This window comes from Bombus flavifrons, chromosome 16 (genome assembly GCF_040668555.2).
Source record: "Bombus flavifrons isolate JBK064 chromosome 16, iyBomFlav1_principal, whole genome shotgun sequence".
Lineage (NCBI taxonomy): Eukaryota > Metazoa > Arthropoda > Insecta > Hymenoptera > Apidae > Bombus > Bombus flavifrons.
In genome coordinates this window covers 5,805,427-5,828,266 of record NC_138457.1, presented here as the reverse complement: position 1 = coordinate 5,828,266, position 22,840 = coordinate 5,805,427, and the positions used below count along the sequence as shown (strand labels likewise).

General features: G+C 36.2%; 5 protein-coding genes and 1 long non-coding RNA gene across 8 annotated transcripts; 4 read left to right on the top strand and 2 right to left on the bottom strand.

Annotated features, from left to right (window-relative positions):
• The first annotated feature begins 17 nt into the window (after window positions 1-17).
• shams (glucoside xylosyltransferase 1 shams) lies at window positions 18-2,114 on the top strand. The gene is made up of 2 exons (XM_069129883.1): window positions 18-857; window positions 938-2,114. Exons 1-2 carry the CDS (start codon window positions 417-419, stop codon window positions 1,589-1,591), a joined length of 1,095 nt encoding a protein of 364 aa, XP_068985984.1. The 5' UTR covers window positions 18-416; the 3' UTR covers window positions 1,592-2,114.
• Window positions 2,115-2,225: 111 nt separating this feature from the next.
• kermit (PDZ domain-containing protein GIPC-like protein kermit) lies at window positions 2,226-6,816 on the top strand. Its single transcript, XM_069129885.1, has 6 exons — window positions 2,226-2,622; window positions 4,259-4,581; window positions 5,517-5,613; window positions 5,735-6,117; window positions 6,203-6,284; window positions 6,429-6,816. The coding sequence occupies exons 2-6, from the start codon at window positions 4,267-4,269 to the stop codon at window positions 6,584-6,586; spliced, it is 1,035 nt and encodes a 344-aa protein (XP_068985986.1). The 5' UTR covers window positions 2,226-2,622; window positions 4,259-4,266; the 3' UTR covers window positions 6,587-6,816.
• Window positions 6,817-7,177: 361 nt separating this feature from the next.
• Window positions 7,178-9,606, top strand: SCOT (Succinyl-CoA:3-ketoacid CoA transferase). The gene is made up of 7 exons (XM_069129882.1): window positions 7,178-7,341; window positions 7,626-8,006; window positions 8,083-8,508; window positions 8,582-8,690; window positions 8,791-9,007; window positions 9,076-9,287; window positions 9,348-9,606. The coding sequence occupies exons 1-7, from the start codon at window positions 7,252-7,254 to the stop codon at window positions 9,536-9,538; spliced, it is 1,626 nt and encodes a 541-aa protein (XP_068985983.1). The 5' UTR covers window positions 7,178-7,251; the 3' UTR covers window positions 9,539-9,606.
• Window positions 9,607-9,630: 24 nt separating this feature from the next.
• LOC138188260 (ATP-binding cassette sub-family G member 5) lies at window positions 9,631-12,375 on the bottom strand. 2 transcript variants are annotated; one of them, XM_069129879.1, is made up of 5 exons: window positions 11,843-12,375; window positions 11,194-11,769; window positions 10,900-11,122; window positions 10,613-10,824; window positions 9,631-10,533 (listed from the first exon to the last, which is right to left on the bottom strand). In XM_069129879.1, the coding sequence occupies exons 1-5, from the start codon at window positions 12,036-12,038 to the stop codon at window positions 9,866-9,868; spliced, it is 1,875 nt and encodes a 624-aa protein (XP_068985980.1). In that variant the 5' UTR covers window positions 12,039-12,375; the 3' UTR covers window positions 9,631-9,865. The 2 variants fall into 2 exon arrangements, with proteins under 2 accessions (XP_068985980.1, XP_068985979.1); XM_069129878.1 differs by having other exon boundaries at window positions 10,613-10,827; window positions 11,843-12,374.
• Window positions 12,376-12,771: 396 nt separating this feature from the next.
• LOC138188050 (ATP-binding cassette sub-family G member 5) lies at window positions 12,772-21,740 on the top strand. 2 transcript variants are annotated; one of them, XM_069129450.1, is made up of 7 exons: window positions 12,772-13,048; window positions 18,531-18,655; window positions 18,744-19,240; window positions 19,318-19,600; window positions 19,758-20,176; window positions 20,256-20,722; window positions 20,782-21,740. In XM_069129450.1, the coding sequence occupies exons 2-7, from the start codon at window positions 18,543-18,545 to the stop codon at window positions 21,376-21,378; spliced, it is 2,376 nt and encodes a 791-aa protein (XP_068985551.1). In that variant the 5' UTR covers window positions 12,772-13,048; window positions 18,531-18,542; the 3' UTR covers window positions 21,379-21,740. The 2 variants fall into 2 exon arrangements, with proteins under 2 accessions (XP_068985551.1, XP_068985550.1); XM_069129449.1 differs by having other exon boundaries at window positions 19,671-20,176.
• Window positions 14,461-15,429, bottom strand: LOC138188216 (uncharacterized). The gene is made up of 3 exons (XR_011175422.1): window positions 15,121-15,429; window positions 14,882-14,998; window positions 14,461-14,695 (listed from the first exon to the last, which is right to left on the bottom strand). It is a non-coding gene; the product is annotated as an uncharacterized LOC138188216 (long non-coding RNA).
• Window positions 21,741-22,840: the final 1,100 nt, after the last annotated feature.

The following is a 22,840-nucleotide window of genomic DNA, read 5'->3' as shown; positions in this document are numbered from 1 at the left end:
CCAGTCCAAAAATGTAATTCAATCGTGGGAGTGTGGGAGTCAAAAACTGGTTCTGTTGTTAAGATGGATCACACTAATCGATATTTTCGAAAGCTGAGGAGCACGGATACTCCTACCATTAAAATCTACTTTTATACCATATAAAGCGACAATTATTACATTCCAAAGATAATCAACAATTTTTTAACAATTTTATGTAAATAATATCTCTATACATCTAAACTATTCAGTTCCTACTTGTTAGTTATGGTAGGTCTACGGTGAGGTTATAAACATAATGATCGTCTAAGCATATTTATCGGAATGATAAATAATACGAAAGAACATGAAAACAATAAGTTTTTTCACGATAATTTCCACCGACCGTAATACAGCAAAAATTCGGCGGACTACGTGAAATTCAAATAAGTACAACGATGAAATCTGTGTATAAATTGTTTTTTCTGTGCCTTATCTTCATCGTATTGATAATACTGCTTAATTTAACAAATTTCTCTAACAAAATCTACGATGCATCCACCAAAGAAGCTGTCGTTTCTACTACTGCTAAAAAGCTTCAACCACCATTAATAACAGGAGAAGTAACAATCTGTGTGGTAGTCTGTGGAGACAGAGTGGATGAAGCGCTAACTATGCTCAAATCTGCCCTAGTCTTTACATGTAGATCCTTACAGTTCATTATTCTGGCAGAAACCAGCCTAATTCCTGCCTTTAATGAGAAGTTAGCAGAATGGAAGCTTTTATCAAACAAAACATTTGATTTCGTTGTCAAGCCTATTACATTCCCCGAAGGCAGTGATGCAGCTATGTGGAAGAAGCTGTTCAAACCTTGTGCAGCTCAAAGATTATTTCTCCCGGTAATTCCATAAAAATCTAATTAACTAACAAAAAAATATTATACGTATTAATATCTAAATGTATGGTTTACTTATTACAGTCAGTGCTAAATGATATAGATGCTGTCCTCTACGTGGATACAGACACGTTATTCTTAGCTCCACCGGAAAAAGTCTGGGATGAGTTCAAGAAGATGAATTCTAGCCAACTAGCAGCTCTGAGTCCAGAACATGAAGATCCTAACACAGGATGGTACAACAGATTTGCCAAACATCCCTATTATGGAAAGCTCGGTGTGAATTCTGGAGTGATGTTAATGAATCTGACAAGAATGAGAGAATTCAGATGGATAGAGTATGTGATACCCATTCACAAGGAATATAAATTGAAGATAACATGGGGAGATCAAGATATAATAAACATTATATTCCATTACCATCCTGAGAAACTGTATGTCTACTCTTGCAGATATAATTATAGGCCTGACCATTGTATGTACATGCCTGTCTGCACAAAAGCAGAGAAAGAAGGTGCTCTGGTCCTACATGGTTCTAGAGGCACTTTTCATTCTCAAAAGCAACCTCCTTTCAGAGCGATTTACAGAGCCATGCAAGAGTACCAATTGAATACAGATCCCTACGATTATTTATTGGTGCCAATGAGAAACTATTTAGCTTTGGAGCATAAGTCAAACTGTGGTAAAGTGTGGGAAGTGTTTATTACTCAGCCCGAGTCACACTTAGGGCAACAATAATATTTAAGCGTTTCTTCTATATACAAAGAATAATTAATATAATACTTCCTCTTCGTCCTGCTACTGAAACAAATTTGGAACTTGTACACAATATTTAATATACAGTATAGTATAAACAATTCTATTCATGCACAGACTGATTATGTTCTATAGTGCATTCTGATTTTATTCGTTAACAAATGCGCTGTGATTGTTACTGTCTAACGTAAAAAAAGGAAAAGAGCTATGTTATTATAATTATTAGCTAAGATCATTTCGACAATACTCTTTGAATATAGCTTTGGATCAAATTTTTAAAATTACTTTGTATACTTAAAACTCGACGTAAATTACTTTTACAAAAACAACCGTCGTTAAACGAGATGTATATCGTTCAGAAACTTTTTACAAAAATTTTATACAATTGCATTGAAACCAATGCAGAAGCGTTTTGTATACTTGACTATAATTATTTTGTTATTCCGTAATATACGTTTTTGTGATACTTCTCTTATACGGAATAAAAGGAATCATTCAAACTTAACAGAGTGCCATTCTACCATCGAATGAAGTCACCATAACACGCTTTAGCAGGTTGACTCTCTGAAGAGAGGGGGTCATAACGCTGAAAGGGTTCGGGATAAGGGAACTGCAGTGCGGAGGTACGCTTCTACGAGTTACGACCGTTCGCATGAAATCGCGTTTTCTTCGATTCTCTGCTGCAAAACTCTTCAATCTCAATTAAACATTCGTTTAACTTACTTGGAAGATCCCGGCGAAAGACTATCCATAAACAAGAAACTAAAACGAAAAGGAGGAGGAGAATGGTACTTGTAATTCACGATGAAGCACGACGATCGCGCAGTCAGTAAATCAGTGTCTTGATAACGATTACACTTGCATTGATAAAATAAAAGCAGATCATAAACCAGTAAAAAGTCAACCGTGAGACGGTACACGTCAGACATGAAGAACTTTTGTGTTTCTTTTCCACGTTGATTTCCATTTATGTCCGCACGGTAACGTCATTTTCTACTCCGTCCACAACTAAGGTAAGAGATCTTATAGCTGTTTGAAGAGGAATGTTCATTTTTAATCTTTCATGCATGAAACATGGGATACAAAATACAATTGGGTAGGCTGATTCTTATATAAGTGACTAATCGAGCAAATAACACTTGAGTGAAGTTAATAATTGTGTGAACAGTAACACAAGTCAACGATCCGTTAAAGCAGTATCATCTTCCAGTGGTTCTCTTGTCTCATAGATCAGGGTCACCATCGCGTTACCACATTCTTATAGTATTCTTAATTTTGCTATCTAAAAGTTATAATCTAAAGTTGTTTTGAAATCAAAAAGTTAGGAGAGTTGTTTTTTTTAAATTAATCTTTTCATACCGATTAGCGAAGTTCTTATTGACATTTGCATTGCGTTGAACGATCACGTCATCGAGTTATGAAATTTTTCATCGCCTGAGCATTTGTTAAAACAAACAACATTTGTTTTCTCGTTATCGTTGACATTAGGCACACCTGAATAATCCTATTGAATCGCTTTTAGAAATTTCTTTTTCTTTCTAAATGATTGTTGTCTTTTAATTCGTTTATTCATTACATTTTTATCCATCTTTTTACACTTTATCCATTTCTGCCATACATATACGTATTCTTCATCGTAAAATGTTGTTCATGAAAAATATCAATAGTCAGAAAAAACCACTTAACGATGTTAATGTAATAGATTAAAAAAGAATTATCCGGAGGAGGGGTAAAGGAGTATAAGTCATGCATACTGCATGTATGCATACAGCAGTAGACAAAAGAAAAAGAATCTTTTTGGAAAAACTGAACGCGTTAACCTCGCCCCTTAGATACCTATTATATTCCTACACGCGTGTGCTTTACATTCTTCCAGAAATTTATCGAAGTACAGTGAAGACAAATAAAAATATTATCTCGGCAATGGTTTGATTTGGGGATTACGTAATAAATATAGAAACTTTGGGGTTTAATATCTCGACTTCGATATCGCTAGGCTTCCGTAAAATGTAATTACTTGTACGTTGTATTCTTCTTAACACGTAGCTAAAATTTGAAGAAATTCTTGAGAAATTCATTTTCTCGGAGAAATACTTTAAAGTGCAATATTAGATCAGGTATTAGATTTCGGACGTGAAAGTTGATAATATGTTAGTCTATTTCGTTCCATTGGACTTAAAAAATACGCGTTATACTCGGTTTAGAAACATTTTTCTTTTTTTTGAAAATTATAGTTATTTATGTGGCCAACCGGTATTTGTAACAATTAAGACGTTTTACAACAATAATTTGGTTTACGCAAAGACTACAAACATGGGACAATAATGTAGAATATGTTATCGTATTTGCACTGTTTTATACAAAATTTTACTTATATTCTTTTGTCGGTACTGCCAGAGAATTATAAAATATTTAACGTAAATTGGATAAAAAGCTATAAAAGTAAGAAACGGAAACACTAACAAATTTTCATTGTACTTTATACAAAGATTTTAATTAAATTTCATTAATAAAGGTATGATGTAAAAATGTTGTCGTAAAAGAAAATAAAAACAAAATTCGTTGTTCACTTAAGAGACATTACATTCCACTTAAATCAAAGCTCTGAAGAAAAGACTCGAACAAAACAGAAATGTTCCTGTTCCACAGAAGTAAGCATGTCGTTGTTCAAAGCGCGTGCCGCCCCCAGGTCCCCTACGTCGGAGAAGGTTCTGAACGGTGGATCTCGTTACCATAATCATCATAATCAACCAAATGGTAACGAGAACGATCAGGAAGGGTCTGAAGGGACTCATAATCAACAACAAAATGGTAACCAAGAGCAAAGGCGATCTTCTAAAGTACATAAGCCTCCTCTAGTCTTCTACTGTCAACTGGCTCATGGAAGTCCAACAGGATTGATATCAGGATTCAATAACGTACGAGAACTTTACCAAAAAATAGCGGATTGCTATGATATACCAATGGAAGAAGTGAGTCTCCTGTTATTTGGTTCTTTATACTGATTGTATGATAGAAATAATTTATCTGGTACTTTAGGTAATAGTAGGTGGGTTGTAAAAGAAACTTGTGTTTTGTTGCTTTTGTGTATTAATTAATAATCCATTTTTATAAGAATTTTCTACGCGGAATTATTCAAGAATTATTTCTTGCAATTTATGACAGTAATTCCGATGGATAAATAAAAATCTTCAAATATTTATTTGAAAATTTTCTTCGTCATTTGTTGCTATTGTAGTAGAAAAATAGCTCCAAAAATTCTTCCTGTGATTTATTTATTCAGTCATGGTGCACAAATAACACCGCTCTCCGTAGGGTGAATATCCCGGATACAGGAAACATCGGTTCCGGGCTGTGGCCTCTGGCCGACCTGGCGGATACCAGGGCTAAGTGTAGCTTTCCGTGTAATAACAGATTGTAAAAGGCCAGTAGCAGCATTTATTAGCCAAGCTGGCCAAGCTGCATATGTAGTGGGTCATTCAAATCGGGGACAGTATTAAACTGACTTCTATAACACCGTTTAAGAACCCTGGTGAAAGTTAACTTGCAGTTAATCGCATTTAAGACATAATTCGCGAAACATCTAACAATATGCAAATGATGAAAGGAATTAACCATATAGATATTAATGCAGTTAGTTTTAGATTTCCATTAAAAATGATAACTATCTTTATTTTTATTCAAACTAAAATAATTTAACTTCTTTCAATTATTTTTTACCATTATTTTGTTCTTGTTTTACTTTTTGCTACATATAATGTAAAGTACTGGCATATGAAAGGAGAAACGAATGTAGTGGGGACGAAGTTGCTTTGATGATCTGGAATAATAATAATATACCTTTGATACATCTTCCGCATCTACCATAAAATATATAAAAATTATTATACATCTTTTATTATTTCAGATCCTCTTTTGTACGCTGAATACTCACAAAATAAAAATGAGCGAGTTGTTGGGAGGCCAGATAGGAGTAGGTGACTTTATATTTGCACATAGAAAAGGTAAAATTATAAATTTTGAATCATCGACTGTTTTATCATTGCCGAGAACAAAAATTAAATTTTTTAAATATTACTTTTTGTCTAACCCCACTTCAACTATTACTAATTTCACTTTTTTTAGGGAGACGTAAAGAGATAGAATTGGTGAAAACGAATGATTCCCTCGGATTAACCATAACCGACAACGGTACAGGGTACGCCTTCATAAAGCGCATCAAAGAAGACTCGATAATCGATAGGATAAAAGTGATCGAGATTGGAGATCACTTGGAAAAAATCAACTCCACCAGTCTAGTTGGCAAACGTCATTTCGAAGTGGCAAAGGTGCTGAAAGAGATCCCTAAGGGAGACACATTCACGCTAAGACTTGTGGAACCATTGAAAAATGGTTTTGCCAACATTGGTCCACGAGGTGATACGAAGAAAGGAAAGAAATCCGGTTATGGAACTGGAAAGGAAACCCTCAGGTTCAAAGCTGATGGAAGTGCACAGATTATAGAAAAGGTAATTAATTATAAATAAAAAAAGAATAAATTATAACATAGATACTTACAAAATATTCATTTGTTCTTTGGTTGTTGATTAATAGGTGGATGATGCTGCCACTATAGCCATAGAGAAGATCAACGTGATCTTAGAGAGCTTCATGGGCATCTATGACACAGAATTAGGTATATAGAACCATTCAATAACGTATTACAAATTTACAAGTGTATTACAAAGCGTGATATATTTATAAATTTTTTATTATTACAATATGTTTTAGAAATATTGTTTTTCTAAGTAATGTTTGTTGGATTTTCTTCTTTAAATAGCTACACAAATTTGGGAGCTTGCAGAGGACAAGCGCAACAGTAGTGAATTTGCAGAAGCAATCGATAATTCAGACTTAGAGGCTTTCGGATTTACGGATGACTTCGTCATTGAGTTATGGGGCGCTGTGACTGATGCCAGAGCTGGAAGACATCGATGATGTCGACGATTATGCCAATTAATAGAACCAAACAAAGAAAGAGCCAAGAGGAACCCTTTTCTATTATTAGCAGCTTAAAATTTGTGCCGTAAAAATGTGGCATGCAGATAACAATTGAATTGTAAATTAATTGTAGTAGTTAATGCTTAAAATTTGTACAATTTATATTATAAATTTATACATATTTAAAATTATACAAAATAAAATAATAAATAAACTTGAAAAAATTATATATATCTTTTATTATAAAAATAAAACAATAGGATAAATAAAGAAATCCAAAGATTTGAACAAACACCGAATCATTTGGCAGTTTATTTGTATCATTTGCCAACTATAATGCTAAATAATACAGAGATAAGACAAATAAAACAGGAAGAAATAAGTAGTAGATAAGTAAGAGATAAATTATTACAAAATCATTTTGACTGATGTGTGATATATGGTAATTCATTCCTTCAGAAATACAGAATGCTTTATCTCGTCCAAATTGTGATCTTTGCATATTTTTGTTATTTGAATCCGAGCCAATAAAAATCAACCAATAACAATCAGAGAAACATGTTATCATGTTATCTATGAAGTTAGTGTCAACTACTAGTGCACTGCTGATTTAACGTTCTGCAAGATTTAACCTACGTTGAGAGTAAATTTTTATTTGGAAAATGATTTTTGCCATAAGTAGGGTCGGCTGTATATTTTTTCGTGCTAACACGAGATCTAAAAATAATTACAAATATCTGAAATTGTCAAGAGTATGTAATATTAATATAAAAATATACCGACTAACCTATACAACCTGTACATTTCTTATTAGATGATTTATATTTTTAATTGTAATATTAATTGTACTTATTGTGAAATAAATTCTGTTATAAACTTTGTGATATATTTGAATGCTAAGCAACTTTTACTCTTTTAATTTCTATATATACAAAACTGCATCATTTATTCATAAAAAAGTTCATATATTTGTTATATTTATTATACTCTTCTTTTTTAAGTTAAATAAAAATGAAATAACATTTCTCTTTGCCAGATATGCACAGTAAATTTTTCCACAAAGGCTAACATTCCTCAGTTGGAGGAAGAGGTACCAAAGTTAAGATCACCGGTAGGAGATGGAAAGGTATTCAAAAGTGTAGACGAAGCTATATCGGACATTCCAGATGGGGCTAAGCTTCTGGTTGGTGGATTTGGACTTTGTGGAATTCCTGAAAACTTAATTGCAGCAGTGTTGAAACAAGGTACCAAAGATTTAACTGTTGTTTCAAATAATGCAGGAGTTGAAGACTTTGGATTAGGTATACTTTTAAAAGAATGTAGGATTAAGAGAATGATCGCTTCCTATGTTGGTGAAAACCCTGAATTTGAGAAACAGTACCTCAGTGGTAAATTGGAAGTTGAATTAACTCCACAGGTAAATATTAGTAATAAAACAATTTTCAATTAAATTACAACACAAAAAATTACACAATAATACTTCCAATATATAGGGTACACTGGCAGAACGTATTCGAGCAGGAGGAGCTGGTATTCCAGCCTTCTACACTCCCACAGCATATGGAACGATAATTCAAGAAGGTAGCGTTATTGTGAAATATGATGAAAATGGGAATGCAGAAATATCTGGAGAGCCAAGGGATGTAGCACAGTTCAATGGAAAAAACTATGTCTTGGAAACTGCTATCACAGGAGACTTTGCTCTTATAAAGGCTTGGAAAGCAGACAAAGCTGGAAATTTAGTTTTTCGAAAAACAGCCAGGAATTTCAACCCAGTGATGTGTAAAGCAGCTAAAATTGCTATTGCGGAAGTAGAAGAAATTGTAGAAACTGGTCAATTGGACCCCGATCACGTTCATTTACCTGGAATTTTTGTGGACAGGATTGTCAAAGGCCCATCATACGAGAAACGCGTAGAAGTGCGTTCATATTCTTGTCAATATAAATATTTCAATAATTTGAAAAATTACTAAAACTTTTTGTCTCTATTAGAAACGATATACGAAGCAAAATATAAAACCCAAAAAAGTAACACCAGCAGGTAAAGCAAGAGATAGAATTATCAGACGAGCTGCGCTCGAATTCAAAGACGGCATGTATGGTGAGGAATTTAAAAAATTACAAATATTTTCAATTAAAACACTTAAATAAATTTAAAAAATTTCTTTTTGGAAAACCTTTACTAAATACACTTTTTATAGCTAATCTGGGAATTGGTATACCTATGCTGGCTTGCAATTACATTCCCAAAAATGTAAAAGTAACATTGCAATCTGAGAATGGTATTCTTGGCATGGGTCCATTCCCAGACGAATCAGAACTTGATCCAGACTTAATAAATGCTGGGAAAGAAACAGTTACAGTCGTTCCAGGAGCCTCTTTCTTCAGTAGCGACGAAAGCTTCGCAATGATTCGAGGGTACTTATAGAAAAGATTGAATATTAAATAGTTTTTTGGTAAAAGATAGTACATTTGAATTTTTTCAGGGGTCACGTTAATTTGACGATGCTCGGTGGGATGCAGGTATCAGAGAATGGAGATCTGGCTAACTGGATGATTCCAGGAACTGTAGTGAAAGGAATGGGAGGTGCAATGGATTTGGTTTCTGCGGAGAGCACAAAAGTGGTGGTTACTATGGAACATAAAGCTAGAGATGGAAGTCCAAAGATTTTGAAAAATTGCACCTTGCCTGTCACAGGTAATTTTTACATTTTAATTCTTCGTAAGATAGAAATAGTTACTCATCTTTTAATTCCAGGTCAACAATGTGTAGACTTAATAATCACGGATATGGCTGTATTTGAAGTAGTCCATGGAGAAGGATTGAAATTGATTGAAATTGCACCAAACATTGATGTCAGTGATATTATTAGCTCTACAGGTTGTGAATTTTCGGTGGCTGATGATCTTAAAGAAATGGGACAAGTGGATTTGGAAAATTGTCAGTAAATACACGTTCCTACACATTTTTAATTATAAAAAATGAATATGAAAAAAGTTTGCTTCGTCTAAATTCCGCAAAAACGAAAATAATACTTAAAATTCTTATTTTCTAATTGTAAAACTACAAAGTCATACCTTTATCTCTAAGAACTGTAAAATTTAGTTATAAATGTAATATAAGTGCACTGTTCCATGCAATATAGTAGTTAGTTTTCAATACAGGTAATGTAATTTTGTAATATATATTCTAAGGCTAAGGAAATAATAAATTCCAAAAAGAGAACAAGCTCGGCTTTTATATTTCTATCGGTCTAAGACCTACAATTAAAGAAATTACTCTCTAAATTTGGCTTTCACTTTTGCTGGAAGTGGTAATAAATACAGAACACTGTTTAATATACTCAGTCCAACAGCAAAAGCCAGAGAAATTAATAAATTTAAGTCAACATTCAATACTTCTGAAATATTTTCGCCTTCACGGGTGAAGCGTTCTATTAAATACGATCTTCCATCTGGATATCTGCACAGCTCTGGTATCCCAGGACACGTGAAGCTTTCATTATAATGCAAATTTAAAAATGTAGGCACATCAATGGCTAATTGATTTAGAGCCAATGATGCGTACCTAGCAGGTAATGCAGTGGAGACTGCAGCAAGCCAATAAGGCAGGCCTTTCAGACTTCTGATGGCTCCAGATGCAATTACCAGAGACACCAGTGTCATGTATAACACCATTATTGCACCTGTAATGGGTCTACCAACCACCATGAACACTGCAACAGTTATTTGTTCTGCTGCCACATAACTGGCCCATAAAACACCACAGGCATAAGCCCAGGTAGACAAATCTAGCTCTAAAATAGGTGTCAGGATACCAATGGTGATCATGGTAGACACAAAACTTAATGGCAAGCTCAGTAATGCATATGCGGTCAAGAACATAGCTCCACCATATAGACCTTCTCTTTTTTCTTGATAGTATCTAGCCCTATATCCTGGAACTTATTAATTAATAGACGTTACATAATAATAGTATATCTATTAGGTTGCCTGAGAAGAGATTGGTCTACATGCACTTACAGAGGAGAGCTGTGCATGCTATTCCAGCAACATAGAACAGAGTTACTACATTGAAGACAAGACCACTTGTTTGTAGAAATATTCTGGATTGCACAGGAGTCGAATGCGAATACAAAATACTCATTAAAGCTATTGAGAATGGTAACAATAATAGTCTGGCAGCAAAGTGTCCTAAGCCAGATTTATTGAAGGCAAATGTCGTTGCCAGACTTCTTCTAAAACGTAAAAGCTATAGTAGTATTAGTATATTATTTTGGGAGATAGCATGCATTTGTAAAAATACATACAAATAAAGGGCAAACAAAGTGGAGAAACATCCTGGTTTAATTCCACGCCCTAAACCTTTATGCATTATTCCTAAAGATGTATCTTTAATATTAGGTGGCACTTGGGGCGCCTCTTTCATGTAAATAACACCCTCGGCTTTGAACTTTTCAACCAGAACGGATATCTGCTGGTTAGATTCTAAGAAACGATCTCTTGAGCGACGATCGACAGTTGATAAACACACTAAAGTCACCATTATCACTAATTAATTAAACAATTATTTAATTATTTTATTCCTGTAGATACATACTTACAGTAATACATCAAAGGATTTTCGAGTTCAGGACATGGGAAACCGATATAAGTGAAATAGTCCAACATACTTCTAGTTGGCCCCGAATAGACAACTGCTCCCAAACATAAGAGAGTCACGCGACTCACGAAAGGTAGCACATCCGATCTAGGAGTTTCCATCGTTAGAACAACGATGGATCCTCTTCTGGTTGCGTAAGACCAGAGCATAGACACAATTAAATACGTGTTTAAGGGATCAGTATCCCATGTGGGCTCGTCCAGAAGTAACAACGTAGGATCTTTGGCCAATTGTACGCCCAACATTAATCTTCTGTATTCTGGCTTAGTCAGATCATTTACCGATCTATTTGCAACTTGAGACAAAGCCAGATCAGCTAAAGTTTGTCGAACTCTGGCTTCCCTGTTGTTTAAATTGGCAAGCCATGTGGCATAGGTCAGTGTCTGTCGAACTGTTAGACTAGGTAATAGATGACATCTGTGTGCAACATATCCACCATGTCGTCTAAACAATTCTGGAGTTAATAAATTGTTATTTAGGCTGACTCTACCCCTAGTTTCTCCCTCCGCCCTTCCAGCTAAAAGACAAGAAATTTCCGGATGCTTTCTAAGACCTAATTAATTATATTTGCACTTAAATCATTATCTTACCGATGACATCGAGCAAAGCTCTCTTTCCAGATCCCTTGGAGCCCAAAATCGCTAACACCTCGCCACCGTGAACTCGGGCGGACACATCTCTCAATACAGCAGTAGGTTCCGACTTACTCAAACAACTTCCTTCAATGACCACAGCAGTGGAATGAAACACATTGGAGATATCAAGAGTACAATCCGATGGGATCATCCTGGATCTTTCTGAATTATTTCATAACGACCTTTTGGAGAAGACAAACTTTGTTTCTACTCGACTCGATGGTATACTACAAATCTCGAAGATGAAGTTTTGTTAGAACGGAGAAACAATGGTTCTTCCAGTAAAATAGTATTTGGTCACGGAGATTGCACTCCAGGAAAGCACGTAGAATGAACAAAACGATGTATAAACTGGCACTGCGGCTAGAGAAGTGAACATCGCATGTAAAACGTAACCATCGGCAGGGATACCTGGCTGGGAGTTGGCTTCACGAGGTGAATGTCTCCTTTGAGACGAGTTTGGTGGGAGGAAGGTAGCATCAGTGGTAGCTCAAGGGTGTACTTGCTAATTTCAATCCCCAGTTCCCTTCCCAGTCTCCAGAATTACACACAAAAGAAAGATCTTCTCTCAAATAACTTTATCTGTAACTACTAATCTTTAACAAGCATTTACAACTTTATACATGGAATTTTATCCTAATCGAAAGTAGATTTAAACACCTTTTCAATTATAGTAAATCATCCCTAAATGCTTTGTAGATACTGATAATAATGGAACGTAATTGGAAATAAAAAAAGAGGCAGAAATAATATTCAACCAGCTTCATACTGATGTAATTAGAAGTCAGGGGTCAGATTTTTGGTAGGTACGCCATTGCGAACTTGAAAGACCAACAAGGAAGGAAGGGAATACAGAGAGGGGGTTTCGTTGGAGGCTCGGAAGGCAAGTCTGTCAGAAGGCAGCGTTTAGAAAAGGCTTCTCGGCGTTGGACATACCGATGCCATTGCGGTATCGCGATCACGGATCGGGTGATGCGTTCGCGGGCTCCGTCGTGCGATTCCTGAGCTGACGAACATAGTGTTTGTCTTTAAAATTCCCGTTCAAAGTTATCAGGAGGAACCAGACGAAAAAGAGGAGACCAGGAGCAATCGGCGGAATGGAGAAGCAGCATCACCTTGACTCAACCAGGCTCGCTTGAAAGCTCATCCTGAATACCGGTGGTGAGTCATTGTCATGAAGAATCTCCGGGAACGTATCAGGTTTCGTGGCACGCGCAATTCCTGACGTTCACGTGCCTCCTTCTCGCACATGAACATTATTTTTGCAGAAAAAATCATCAAACAATTACCTATTGTTTGTTTGTTGTCCCTCCGCGTAAAAATAATGATAGAGAGAACCATGATTCATGGGTAGTTGCAACATTTTTTACTCAAGTACCCCAAGATGCTATTACGACAGAGGAGAAGTCATATATGATCGAATTCTTGTTAGACACGGAAAAAAGGGAAAATATAAACGGTTGGCACAATCCCGTGACCAGTCATGGTTCAACGACTGGGAACCTGATTTTGCATAATAAGAAAGGTTTACCTGGTACCGGTGAAAGCCGCAGATTAGGAACTATTTTTCTTAAAGAAAATTATTTTTTATCTATCCGTGAATTTTTTTTAAAATCAGTCGCTTATGAAACACTGGGTGGCTCTGCCTAGCGAAGAAAAGGAACTCAAGAAGCGTGGTTAATATTCCGTGGCCATACTTTCTTTCTAATGATTTTCATTTCACTGTCGATGCTTTCACTAGCTTGATAATGCTGTCATAATGATTTGAAGAATGACATGATAAATTATCTTAAATATTAACTGTTAATTACCCTATTTACGTCCTTGTGAATGCATTTTTTAATTGTCATAATTTTTAAAGGCTGAAAACAAAGTTGAGAGTATAGATAGAATAAAGTTTGAGCTGAATCAGCTACGGTTTTTCGCGATGGCTTTATGGGGATGAAAGATACTTAGAACTGCTTGGTGACGACGCTACTATCGGGAGATTTCAATGAGCGCACAAGACATGTACTTCTGCACTTTTCCACGTGCCATGGACGGCACTCTGGCTAATTTGCAATGTTAATTAAGCCTCTCTCACAGCAGACAGGCGTACCCCCATAGAATATTGAAAAACGCGGCAGCACTGACCTCGGTGTACGCCTCCATAAAGCGTTCCTTACTCCATCGCGTGGCTCAATGGCGGAACGAATACAAATAATCGAATTCTTCGGAAGTAAACATAAGATATTAAAAAAGACTGGTGTAGAATTTTTATTAGTCTTTTTGTTCACGAAAGTATATAATGAAAATAAAAAATGGCAAATGAATTGTTAAACCACCTCCTTTTGACACCTTCTTTCATTCAGGGAATCAAATAAAATGCTAAAATAATTCTTAAATAAAATTACTAAAAGAATTCTTCTTGAATCAATTAGAAAATTTTTGAACCGTATTCTTTAAATATTCTCATATGAAATATTTTATGCAATAAAAAAGCGTACTTAGCCACCAGAATCTAATTTCAGTTCCAAAGCATGCTGGTACTTTTATCGTTTCTGATGGCATTAGTGTCAAGGTTCGTTCCCTGATCGATGCACTAATTCATCTGATAATTCGGTGGACTTTCTACAGTTTGTTGCACGTGGTATCCAGGCCACATTTTATTAAGACACACTCTCTGTCACGTGTATACGAGATCGAGAGGCACGATCGTAGAAATCAGTGCGTGGGACAATCTCACAGCCAGCGGAAGAGATTTCGAAACCAGAGTATCGTTTCCCTAAACTATCCAAGTCGGCCAGGCTACTGGAAAACGTTCATAGACTGCAAAAAAGAGTGTGCATATCAGTTACGTGTGTCATTGGATAATGTAAAGATCTAATAACATCTTCATTGAAAATAGATTGAAATATAAGAAATTGTTCTTATGAGAAATTAGACATTAAAGAAGAATACCATTATAATCGAAAACAAATTAAACTATAGTAATTGGGAAAGAAGAAATCACACTTATTAGATATCAAGTAACGAGGAAGTAATTAATCCTTCGTCATAAAGTGTTCCTTCTCTCGAGTTTCACCATAGTAAGAACCGCTTGTTAGCCTAGTCTCCCATAATCCTCTAAATCTATGGGAACACAAACAGTGACAAGGACTGAAACTGGCAATACACTCATTTAAAAAAAAGAAAAGGGAATAATGGAGAAGGAGCAACAGAGAAGAATGTTATCAGCTCATCAAGTTACATACACGCTCATGATAGATAATCCATTTAACGTGGTCGCTCTGCTGGCACACAACTATCGCTTTTCATCACGAAAGCCTAATGCCCAGTGGATTGAAAAGTGAATTTGCATGTAGTTCAGTGGTTGACGGTGAAAATCACTGAGCCGTCGAACATGTATTAATTAAGTATCACCTTCCACACGGGACTAGGATTATACTCTACTGAGCCTGAGATATGTCGACGCTTTTCACTAAGTGTAACCAGAAACTTTTGTACCTAGAGGAAACAGGAATAAAAAAGAAAATATATGGCGGCCAGTTTGATACAACTGTTGCAGAAACGGGATATGCAAATGAACAGTTAACTCGAATACAAGATAGTTATCTGGCTCTAAAAAAAAGCTTGTACGCGACGTTACGTAAATCGTAGGGTAACATTACGGTCGATGATCGCAACTTACTGGTTCATTATACATTAGCCAAGGAGAAATCTATACGAATATGAATTCGTCGGGGAATTTCTAGTTGTGTCCTGGGAATGATTAAACAAGTGACAGGTGGCAAATGGCTTTCCATACGGGTACACGTATCCGTTTTTAAACGATGAAACTGGAATATTCAAAGAATTATCATCGCATAATCCTACTTTACAAAAATTTAATCGGTGGTGTCAAATAAACCGTGATGCAAAATAAACCGAAGAATTTAGAAATTCAATTTGATTTATGGAAATCCTAGTTTGATTCCTTCGGAGGGTTCTATAGGTAGATGATGAAGCAGAGCAGCTGGTCGGCTATGGAGAGCGATGATTAGCAGTGGAAATAACGTAGAATCTTGGCTACCTTCGGCCATACCGTTACTCGATGACGAGTAAAAATCTCAGCTGATGTCGAAGACACGGGGAGAACAGTTTCGTAGGTAAAGAAGATCCATTACCCAATAATAATCATCTACTTGCTAGCCTTTAATTTAACGATCATCAACAATTTTCATGTAATGTGAAAATCTATCAAGAAACTGTTCATCTGTAAATACCTGCAAAGAAAGAAAGAGAACAAACTGATCAGACTGGCTAGGTCATAGAAAAATAACAGAGAAACGTCTTTTGTTTGAGGAAGCTGCTCAAAAGATGCTCGGTTTCGTTCAAACACACGGCAAGTGAGTCAACATCTAACGGGAAACCAATTGGCAGTCGAAAAAAATGTCATGATGGCATCTGACGTGGACCAATGCCGTTTGCATGGACCACCCGATATAAAAGAACGTTACCTCAGACTGCTATTTTATTGCACCTATTAATCCTTATTACCCGATCTTCCAAATGATTTGTTAGGCTCTGTTGATTCATTAAAGTATTTAGAATAATGTCATCATTAAACTGCGGATTTTTATGCAAATTTATATCTTCATAGATACAATCAAAAACGTAGGAGCTATACAGACATGTGATTTACCTATTAAATATCATAAAAAGTAGTAAACTTTGGATATTTTGTTTCTGCATTGCGCCATGTGCATTCTATGCATTTTTGTATCTTTAAATTTCTTATAATTGCATATATTTGCATAAATGCATTATAATTGCATACAAGTTGCATTCTGAGTTATAATTCACAGTATTTAAAATCTTTATAAACGAGTAATTTGAAAAATTTGTGAGAATGGATTATTATAAGAAATAAGAATATATGATATAAAGTAGTAAGTGTAGGCTCTAGCTACCACTTTAATAAATTTGATCAAATAATGGAATAAACTATTATTTCACTAATCTCATTTCAATATTTATAGCATAGGGAATATCATCTTATCAATTTTTAACGAAAATCAATGATATACAATGCTATTTGAAAAATATTTCAATTCAAAATTCCGACACAGGATACAATTTTACTAAAAATTTCAATAACAATTCTGTGTTAACGAGTAACCAATGAAATTTATAATAAATAAAAAAATGTTTAATATGAAATTTTTATCCCTGATATAATTGTTTAACTTCGAGGATACTACACATGTTTTCACATTCATCACGAGGTACACCGTTAAGAGGAATGTTGGGGGAGCTTCTCTTCGCCACGTGTGCCGACGCAATGAGCATAATTACGCGAATATACAAGAGTAAATGGCACTCTGGCGTATACTCACTGCAAATGTGAAGCGATGTATCTTCGTGAAATCGGCACTAGTCGTCCCATAAATATTCTACGAGCTCGCTTTACGATATCCAGCGATGTTCTGAGGTCAGAACGGCACGTGTTCCACTATGCCTGAAAGAAAATTTAATGAGAGAGGGAATTAAACTATGCATTATTGAATTTGATATTCATAACGTTAATCATCTCGATTAAAAAGGAAGCGATCGGATAAATTGAAAACGTTTTATTAATTTGGTAACGGTTTGATGGTAAGAACTTGTAGCGATGTCTAAAATGGCAAAAAGTAAGACGATTAACGGTCAGATGCGCGCAACTGCTCCAGGAGTCACTCCACCATGTAATGATTTTGCGTTATCTAGCATCTAATAAATATTATAGCATTTAGATAATGCGACCGAGTAACATCTTTATGAATTATCATTGGTTTCATAAATATCTCTTGCCTGCGTGGAATTCTACTTGTTACAAAAAAATTAAACAAAACTTGAATGAAAACTTTCGAGTAATCAAGCATAATAAATGAAGTACCTTGAAACTTATCCACAAGCTAATAGGAACTTATAATAGTTATTGTTATTAAATATGTTTTAATATTGATAAGATAACTAAAATGAGAAATTCAGTTTTGATAAAAAAATATTCAAATAAAGGGGAAATAATATTGATGAATAACCAGTTATAATAAACATGAATGTGATCGATGGTGTTCTTGTCATGCGTTTTGGTACGAATTCCAGTTCCTTTCCTTTCAGTGTAGTACCGAAGGCCAAGAGGTGAACAATTTCGAGCCTTCAGTGGCGAGCAATTTCAAAGGCGCGCCGATTATTCGCACGGTGTGCACGCATGCTTATGGAATGCCATAGTGCTCTCAACTCCGTTCAAATGCATTTATCACCATTCATGTGGAACAATTTATATGTTATATTTCCTGCATTAAATTCCCTGCTATTTGCTAAAATACTCCAGTTCACATTTTCATTAAAATATTGTTTTAGTAATTTACCTATGTCTTTCTAAATAAGATAGGGAAGATAAATAGATAAAAAGTAAAACAATGCGAAGTTCTTAATTACAATAGTTCAAACTATCTCGAATTTACTGTAATTGCGAAAAATGTCAAGTTCTTTTGACTAGACCAGAGAATAATTAACATTGACCGAGCAAGGTATACAAAACTAACCAAAATCGTTCACGCATTTCCGAGAAGTTCTATCGAAGCTGCGAACATGATGCAATCCATCATGCGTTTCATCTAGTCTCGCTTGAACTGTTCAGATACCACAAAGCATGGGTTCGGAAGCGTGGGAGCTGGAACGGAGGTACTCAGTGCCTGGGGCATTGGACACCAGAGGCCTGGAGCCTCCAGCTAGCGAGGATCTTCACGCCTGGTCTATCTACAGGTGATTATTTCTCCAACTTCACTTTGAATCTTCAATCTTAAAAAAAGAAAAGAAAAAAAGTATCACAATCAGTATATCATTCTTCTAGGCAAAACTTGAACTCCGATTTCACCGATTCAGCACTTGGATCAGCTGAAAAGTCTCCTCTTCCCTATGGGAACTTCCAATTGAGAGATTCCACAGTGCAGAGTATTCTCAGACACCCTAGATACGGTCCAAAAAGTCCTCTGGCTAGCAATTCGTACACATATCTAAAGTTTGGTCTACCAAGGGTTCTGCCTCCTAGTTCCAGGAACAGAGATGGATCTAGCGGTTACGATTCCAGCGAAGAAGGCCGTAGGGTGTCTCACGCGGGAACTTCCGCACACGGGACCTCCGCTATGAGATCTGCCAGGAGCGACCCCGATTTTAGACACGTTCACATTGTTCCCAGGGAACATGCACACTCTCAATTGACGGTTTCAAGGGAGAATCCTAGGTTAAGGAGTGTCAGTGAAGCGAATCTTCTTCATGGAGGTGTTCGAATGAATAGGAGGCACAGTATTGCGCCTATAGATCCAGGGTATGGTGTCCACGAGTCCAGAGGTGAATAGTGCTTTTTCTCATCTACCATATCTTATCTTCAGCTTCCGTTATAACTAAACAGAAAAATTAATTTTCAGGACATGGAATCTTGGGTCCAGAGAGTTATACATTACCTCTGAGGCCTGTACCATGTCTTCAACATCCTCATCTTCAGTTACGAGGAGTAGAGGCTTCAGGATCCGATGGTTTGCCTCTTTTACGAGGAATCACTTTGGAGGTAGGAGCTACTGAGGTGTTGGCCATTATGGCTACTACGGAGAAAGAAGGAAAACAAATCGTGGAAACTGTCGCCGGAAGGAAGAGAATTAAGAGAGGAGATATTTTGCTCAATGGAAGATCCGTGTCCTATAGAACCTTAAGGTATAATTCATATTTGTTCGAAAATTATCTTAAACCGAAAATTGTACATTAGTAAAATTATAAATTGCAGGTCTCGAGTTGCTTATTTGTCCACGGAAAATAGTCTAAGCCCAGGTCTAACTGCTCAGCAGACGCTAAGCTTTTATATGCTTCTTAGAGGAGGTCCAAATACTTCCAAACTGGAAGCCGAAGCCATCCTCCAGGAACTCGGTTTAGAAGCGACCAAACATTGTCTCGTGAACTCGTTGACGACCTCCGAAGCAAAAAGACTGGCCCTGGCGTGTCGTTTGTTACAAGACTCGCATATTCTTGCGTTGGACAGGCCAACGCATGGTTTGGATATTTTCGATGCCTTCTTCATGGTAGAATACTTGAGACAGTGGGCTGGAAGAGGACAAAGATTAGTAGTATTAACTTTGCACCCGCCTACTTATGAGATACTGACAATGGTCTCGAGGGTTGCGCTTACTTCCGGCGGAAGAATCATGTACTCCGGTCCCAGGAGGGATATGTTGCCATATTTCGCCCTTGCAGAGTTCCCGTGTCCTCCATTTAAGAATCCTTCTGACTACTATCGTACGTGATTTTTATACTAACATTCGATGATCTATGTATACAAAATTATTTTGAAATTTATAGCAATTTTCTATTCCAGTTGATTTAGTTACACTGGATGATCTGTCTGCGGAAGCCATGTTGGAATCCTCTCAAAGGATAGACCACCTGGCCGAGCTTGCAAGGACTAGACTGCCAGGATTAAGTGATCCTGGACCACCTGGAGCACTTCCTCCTTCCATTTCCAGTCCAAATGTATTTTCACAGATTTATGCGTTGCTTCTGAGGACTCTAATCTACAGTCAACCATGGACACTGACTAGATTACTCAGGAAAATCGTCATCTCTGCCTCTTTGAGTATTTTACTTGGTGCAATATTCTGGGATGTATCTGGCGACTCAAATTTATATCTCAGAGACCGAGTTGGGTTTCACTATGCCAGCTTGGGAATTTTCTTCTGGCCATTAACCTTAATAGCCATCTGTGAAGTAGCTGACTGCAGGTCGAACGTGGAAAGAGATATCAAGGATGGTTTATATGGAAGATTTGTGTATATTTTAATGGAGGTAAATGTTCAAAAACAGTAGTATACGATCGTTCAGTTTATTAAATGGATTTCTTTCAGCTCCTCTGTGGAGTAGTGTCCTGGTGCGTAGTCTACCTGATCTACTTAGCACCAGGCTACGCCATGTCCGGACTTCACCTGGTCCCGGATGAGAATCTGACTTCCTTATGGAATTATCTCGGAATCGGTTTACTGTATTTAATACTGCAACATTTAATCTGTATATTATTTGCTCACACTTGCAAGTGGACGTACTTGGCTTCCTTGTTTGCTGGGATTGTGATTGGAGAGATGACATTAGCTGGAGGAGTGACCTTGCATTTGGAGAACTTGCCAAGCTGGTATCAAAAGATCAGTCCAATGCAGTGGTCTCTGTCCCTATTGTTACCTCCGCTTCATCAAACAGAAGTTATGAATAAATTGACCAGTTGTAAGCCAAAACAAATTCAGAGGCAGGATATCATAGTTCAAGCTGCCTGTGAACCGCCCGATGGTGCTCTGGCATTATACGAGATTGCACTGCATAAATTCAATGTAAGAGGAGAACTGTGGCTGGGAATAGGAATAACTATCGTCAGTGTTTTAGTTATATTAGTATTCCTGTGCATTCGATATACTACTCCCAAGAGACTTAGGAGTGCACCAAACAAGCCATAAAGTGCAACTACTCAATGACTGAATAAATATCATCATTCTTACATAAATGTATTTTATTAATATTAACAAATAGCAGAGTATTCTTTTAACGTTACGCTGCTATCAGTACAATAATAGATATCAGTAAGGAATATAATTATTCACTTCATCATCAAATACATATATTTTATACTATGTCATGCTCACAGGCTTTGATCTTTGTCTATATTATTGCGACTTTTTAAAACAATAGGCTTTAGAAACTCGCAAAATAGACTTGAGCCACGAAATTCGAAAGCCTAATAAACCGATACATCTTGCAGTCTCTCCTCCAAATGCTTTAAAATAATCTGTATGTACTTCGTAACGCTATAATCAAATCAACCGAGAAAATCTTCATAAAATAAAAAAGAAAAAATTAATTAAAACTCTAGCCTGATTTGATTAATTCCTATTGTTTGAATTTCCATTTTCCTTCCTTTTCAAATTTTAAATATCTACGCTGAAAATAATGGACTAATATGGAGAATGAGCTCAGTCGGTTGTTACATGGAAACTTGATCACAAGCTCCATCTACAACTTTGAGAATATCGGCCAAGTTCGATCGATAAGTATAATTTTTATTTTATTAAAAATTATTTTCAAAACTCACGGCTATCACTAATTTATCATCCAAATTATATCCAGATAATTGTAGAATAATTTACTAACAGGAATATTTCAGAAATCGACAAACAATACCTTTCGGGTCAAATTATCTAAAAGTAATTCTTCAAATTTATCATCAATAAACATTTAGACAGCCAAAGTCGATATTCCATCCCGGACGAATATATCTACCAGCTAATAGCGTAATGTATATTCCAAACCCGGTTCCGGAAGAAAATAGTCAGCATCTACTAATTAGTTAAACCGAACTAAATTTATCGAACCGCTCATGTAATAGACTTATCTTTCCTCATTGATTATTTTCCATTCAGCTTAAACTCTTATCGCGATGATTCTTATTCTCTCTTCTTATCGAAGTCAATAAAGATATCTCAGATATCACAAGTGTTTGACTCTGCAATTGACTTCGCTAGCGGAGGAGACGGATGACGTTTATCTTCGAACACCAGATACGCGTTATATTGTACTTTCTATGTATCGTATGTATATAATACGAAAATTTAATATTTCCCAACAATTCTCCAATTTGATCAATCCCACGCATTTTATAGATCACATAAAATTTCTATCTAATGAGTTAATTAATCTACAATATTCCAGTTATCATATAGATCTGTATGTAACAATTAAAATACACTTTTTTACTTCTTATAATAATGTCGATATATCCCGAGCACCCTGCGCGAGTTTCGAGGGTCGCCGGTTCGTTCACCGAATTAGTACAAATTGGCAGCAGGGCAATCGTCGTAAATGCCGACTTCCGTCGATGAAAGTAATTAACTAGTGGTTATAAGTCGGGTGAGCAGAATTCCA

What these genes read in the sequence shown, in the direction of transcription:
- LOC138188260 (XM_069129878.1), bottom strand. Translation starts at nt 12,038, where the DNA reads ATGATCCCATCGGATTGTACTCTTGATATCTCCAATGTGTTTCATTCC. An exon ending in AGCTTTGCTCGATGTCATCG is followed by an intron (nt 11,770 to 11,842) that starts GTAAGATAATGA and finishes CTTGTCTTTTAG; the next exon opens with CTGGAAGGGCGGAGGGAGAA. An exon ending in AAATCCTTTGATGTATTACT is followed by an intron (nt 11,123 to 11,193) that starts GTAAGTATGTAT and finishes TGGTGACTTTAG; the next exon opens with TGTGTTTATCAACTGTCGAT.
- kermit (XM_069129885.1), top strand. Translation starts at nt 4,267, where the DNA reads ATGTCGTTGTTCAAAGCGCGTGCCGCCCCCAGGTCCCCTACGTCGGAG. An exon ending in TATATTTGCACATAGAAAAG is followed by an intron (nt 5,614 to 5,734) that starts GTAAAATTATAA and finishes CACTTTTTTTAG; the next exon opens with GGAGACGTAAAGAGATAGAA. An exon ending in CATCTATGACACAGAATTAG is followed by an intron (nt 6,285 to 6,428) that starts GTATATAGAACC and finishes TTCTTTAAATAG; the next exon opens with CTACACAAATTTGGGAGCTT.
- shams (XM_069129883.1), top strand. Translation starts at nt 417, where the DNA reads ATGAAATCTGTGTATAAATTGTTTTTTCTGTGCCTTATCTTCATCGTA. An exon ending in CTCAAAGATTATTTCTCCCG is followed by an intron (nt 858 to 937) that starts GTAATTCCATAA and finishes TACTTATTACAG; the next exon opens with TCAGTGCTAAATGATATAGA.
- LOC138188050 (XM_069129449.1), top strand. Translation starts at nt 18,543, where the DNA reads ATGGGTTCGGAAGCGTGGGAGCTGGAACGGAGGTACTCAGTGCCTGGG. An exon ending in TGGTGTCCACGAGTCCAGAG is followed by an intron (nt 19,241 to 19,317) that starts GTGAATAGTGCT and finishes ATTAATTTTCAG; the next exon opens with GACATGGAATCTTGGGTCCA. An exon ending in GTGTCCTATAGAACCTTAAG is followed by an intron (nt 19,601 to 19,670) that starts GTATAATTCATA and finishes TATAAATTGCAG; the next exon opens with GTCTCGAGTTGCTTATTTGT.
- SCOT (XM_069129882.1), top strand. Translation starts at nt 7,252, where the DNA reads ATGATTTTTGCCATAAGTAGGGTCGGCTGTATATTTTTTCGTGCTAAC. An exon ending in AATATCTGAAATTGTCAAGA is followed by an intron (nt 7,342 to 7,625) that starts GTATGTAATATT and finishes TCTCTTTGCCAG; the next exon opens with ATATGCACAGTAAATTTTTC. An exon ending in AAGTTGAATTAACTCCACAG is followed by an intron (nt 8,007 to 8,082) that starts GTAAATATTAGT and finishes TCCAATATATAG; the next exon opens with GGTACACTGGCAGAACGTAT.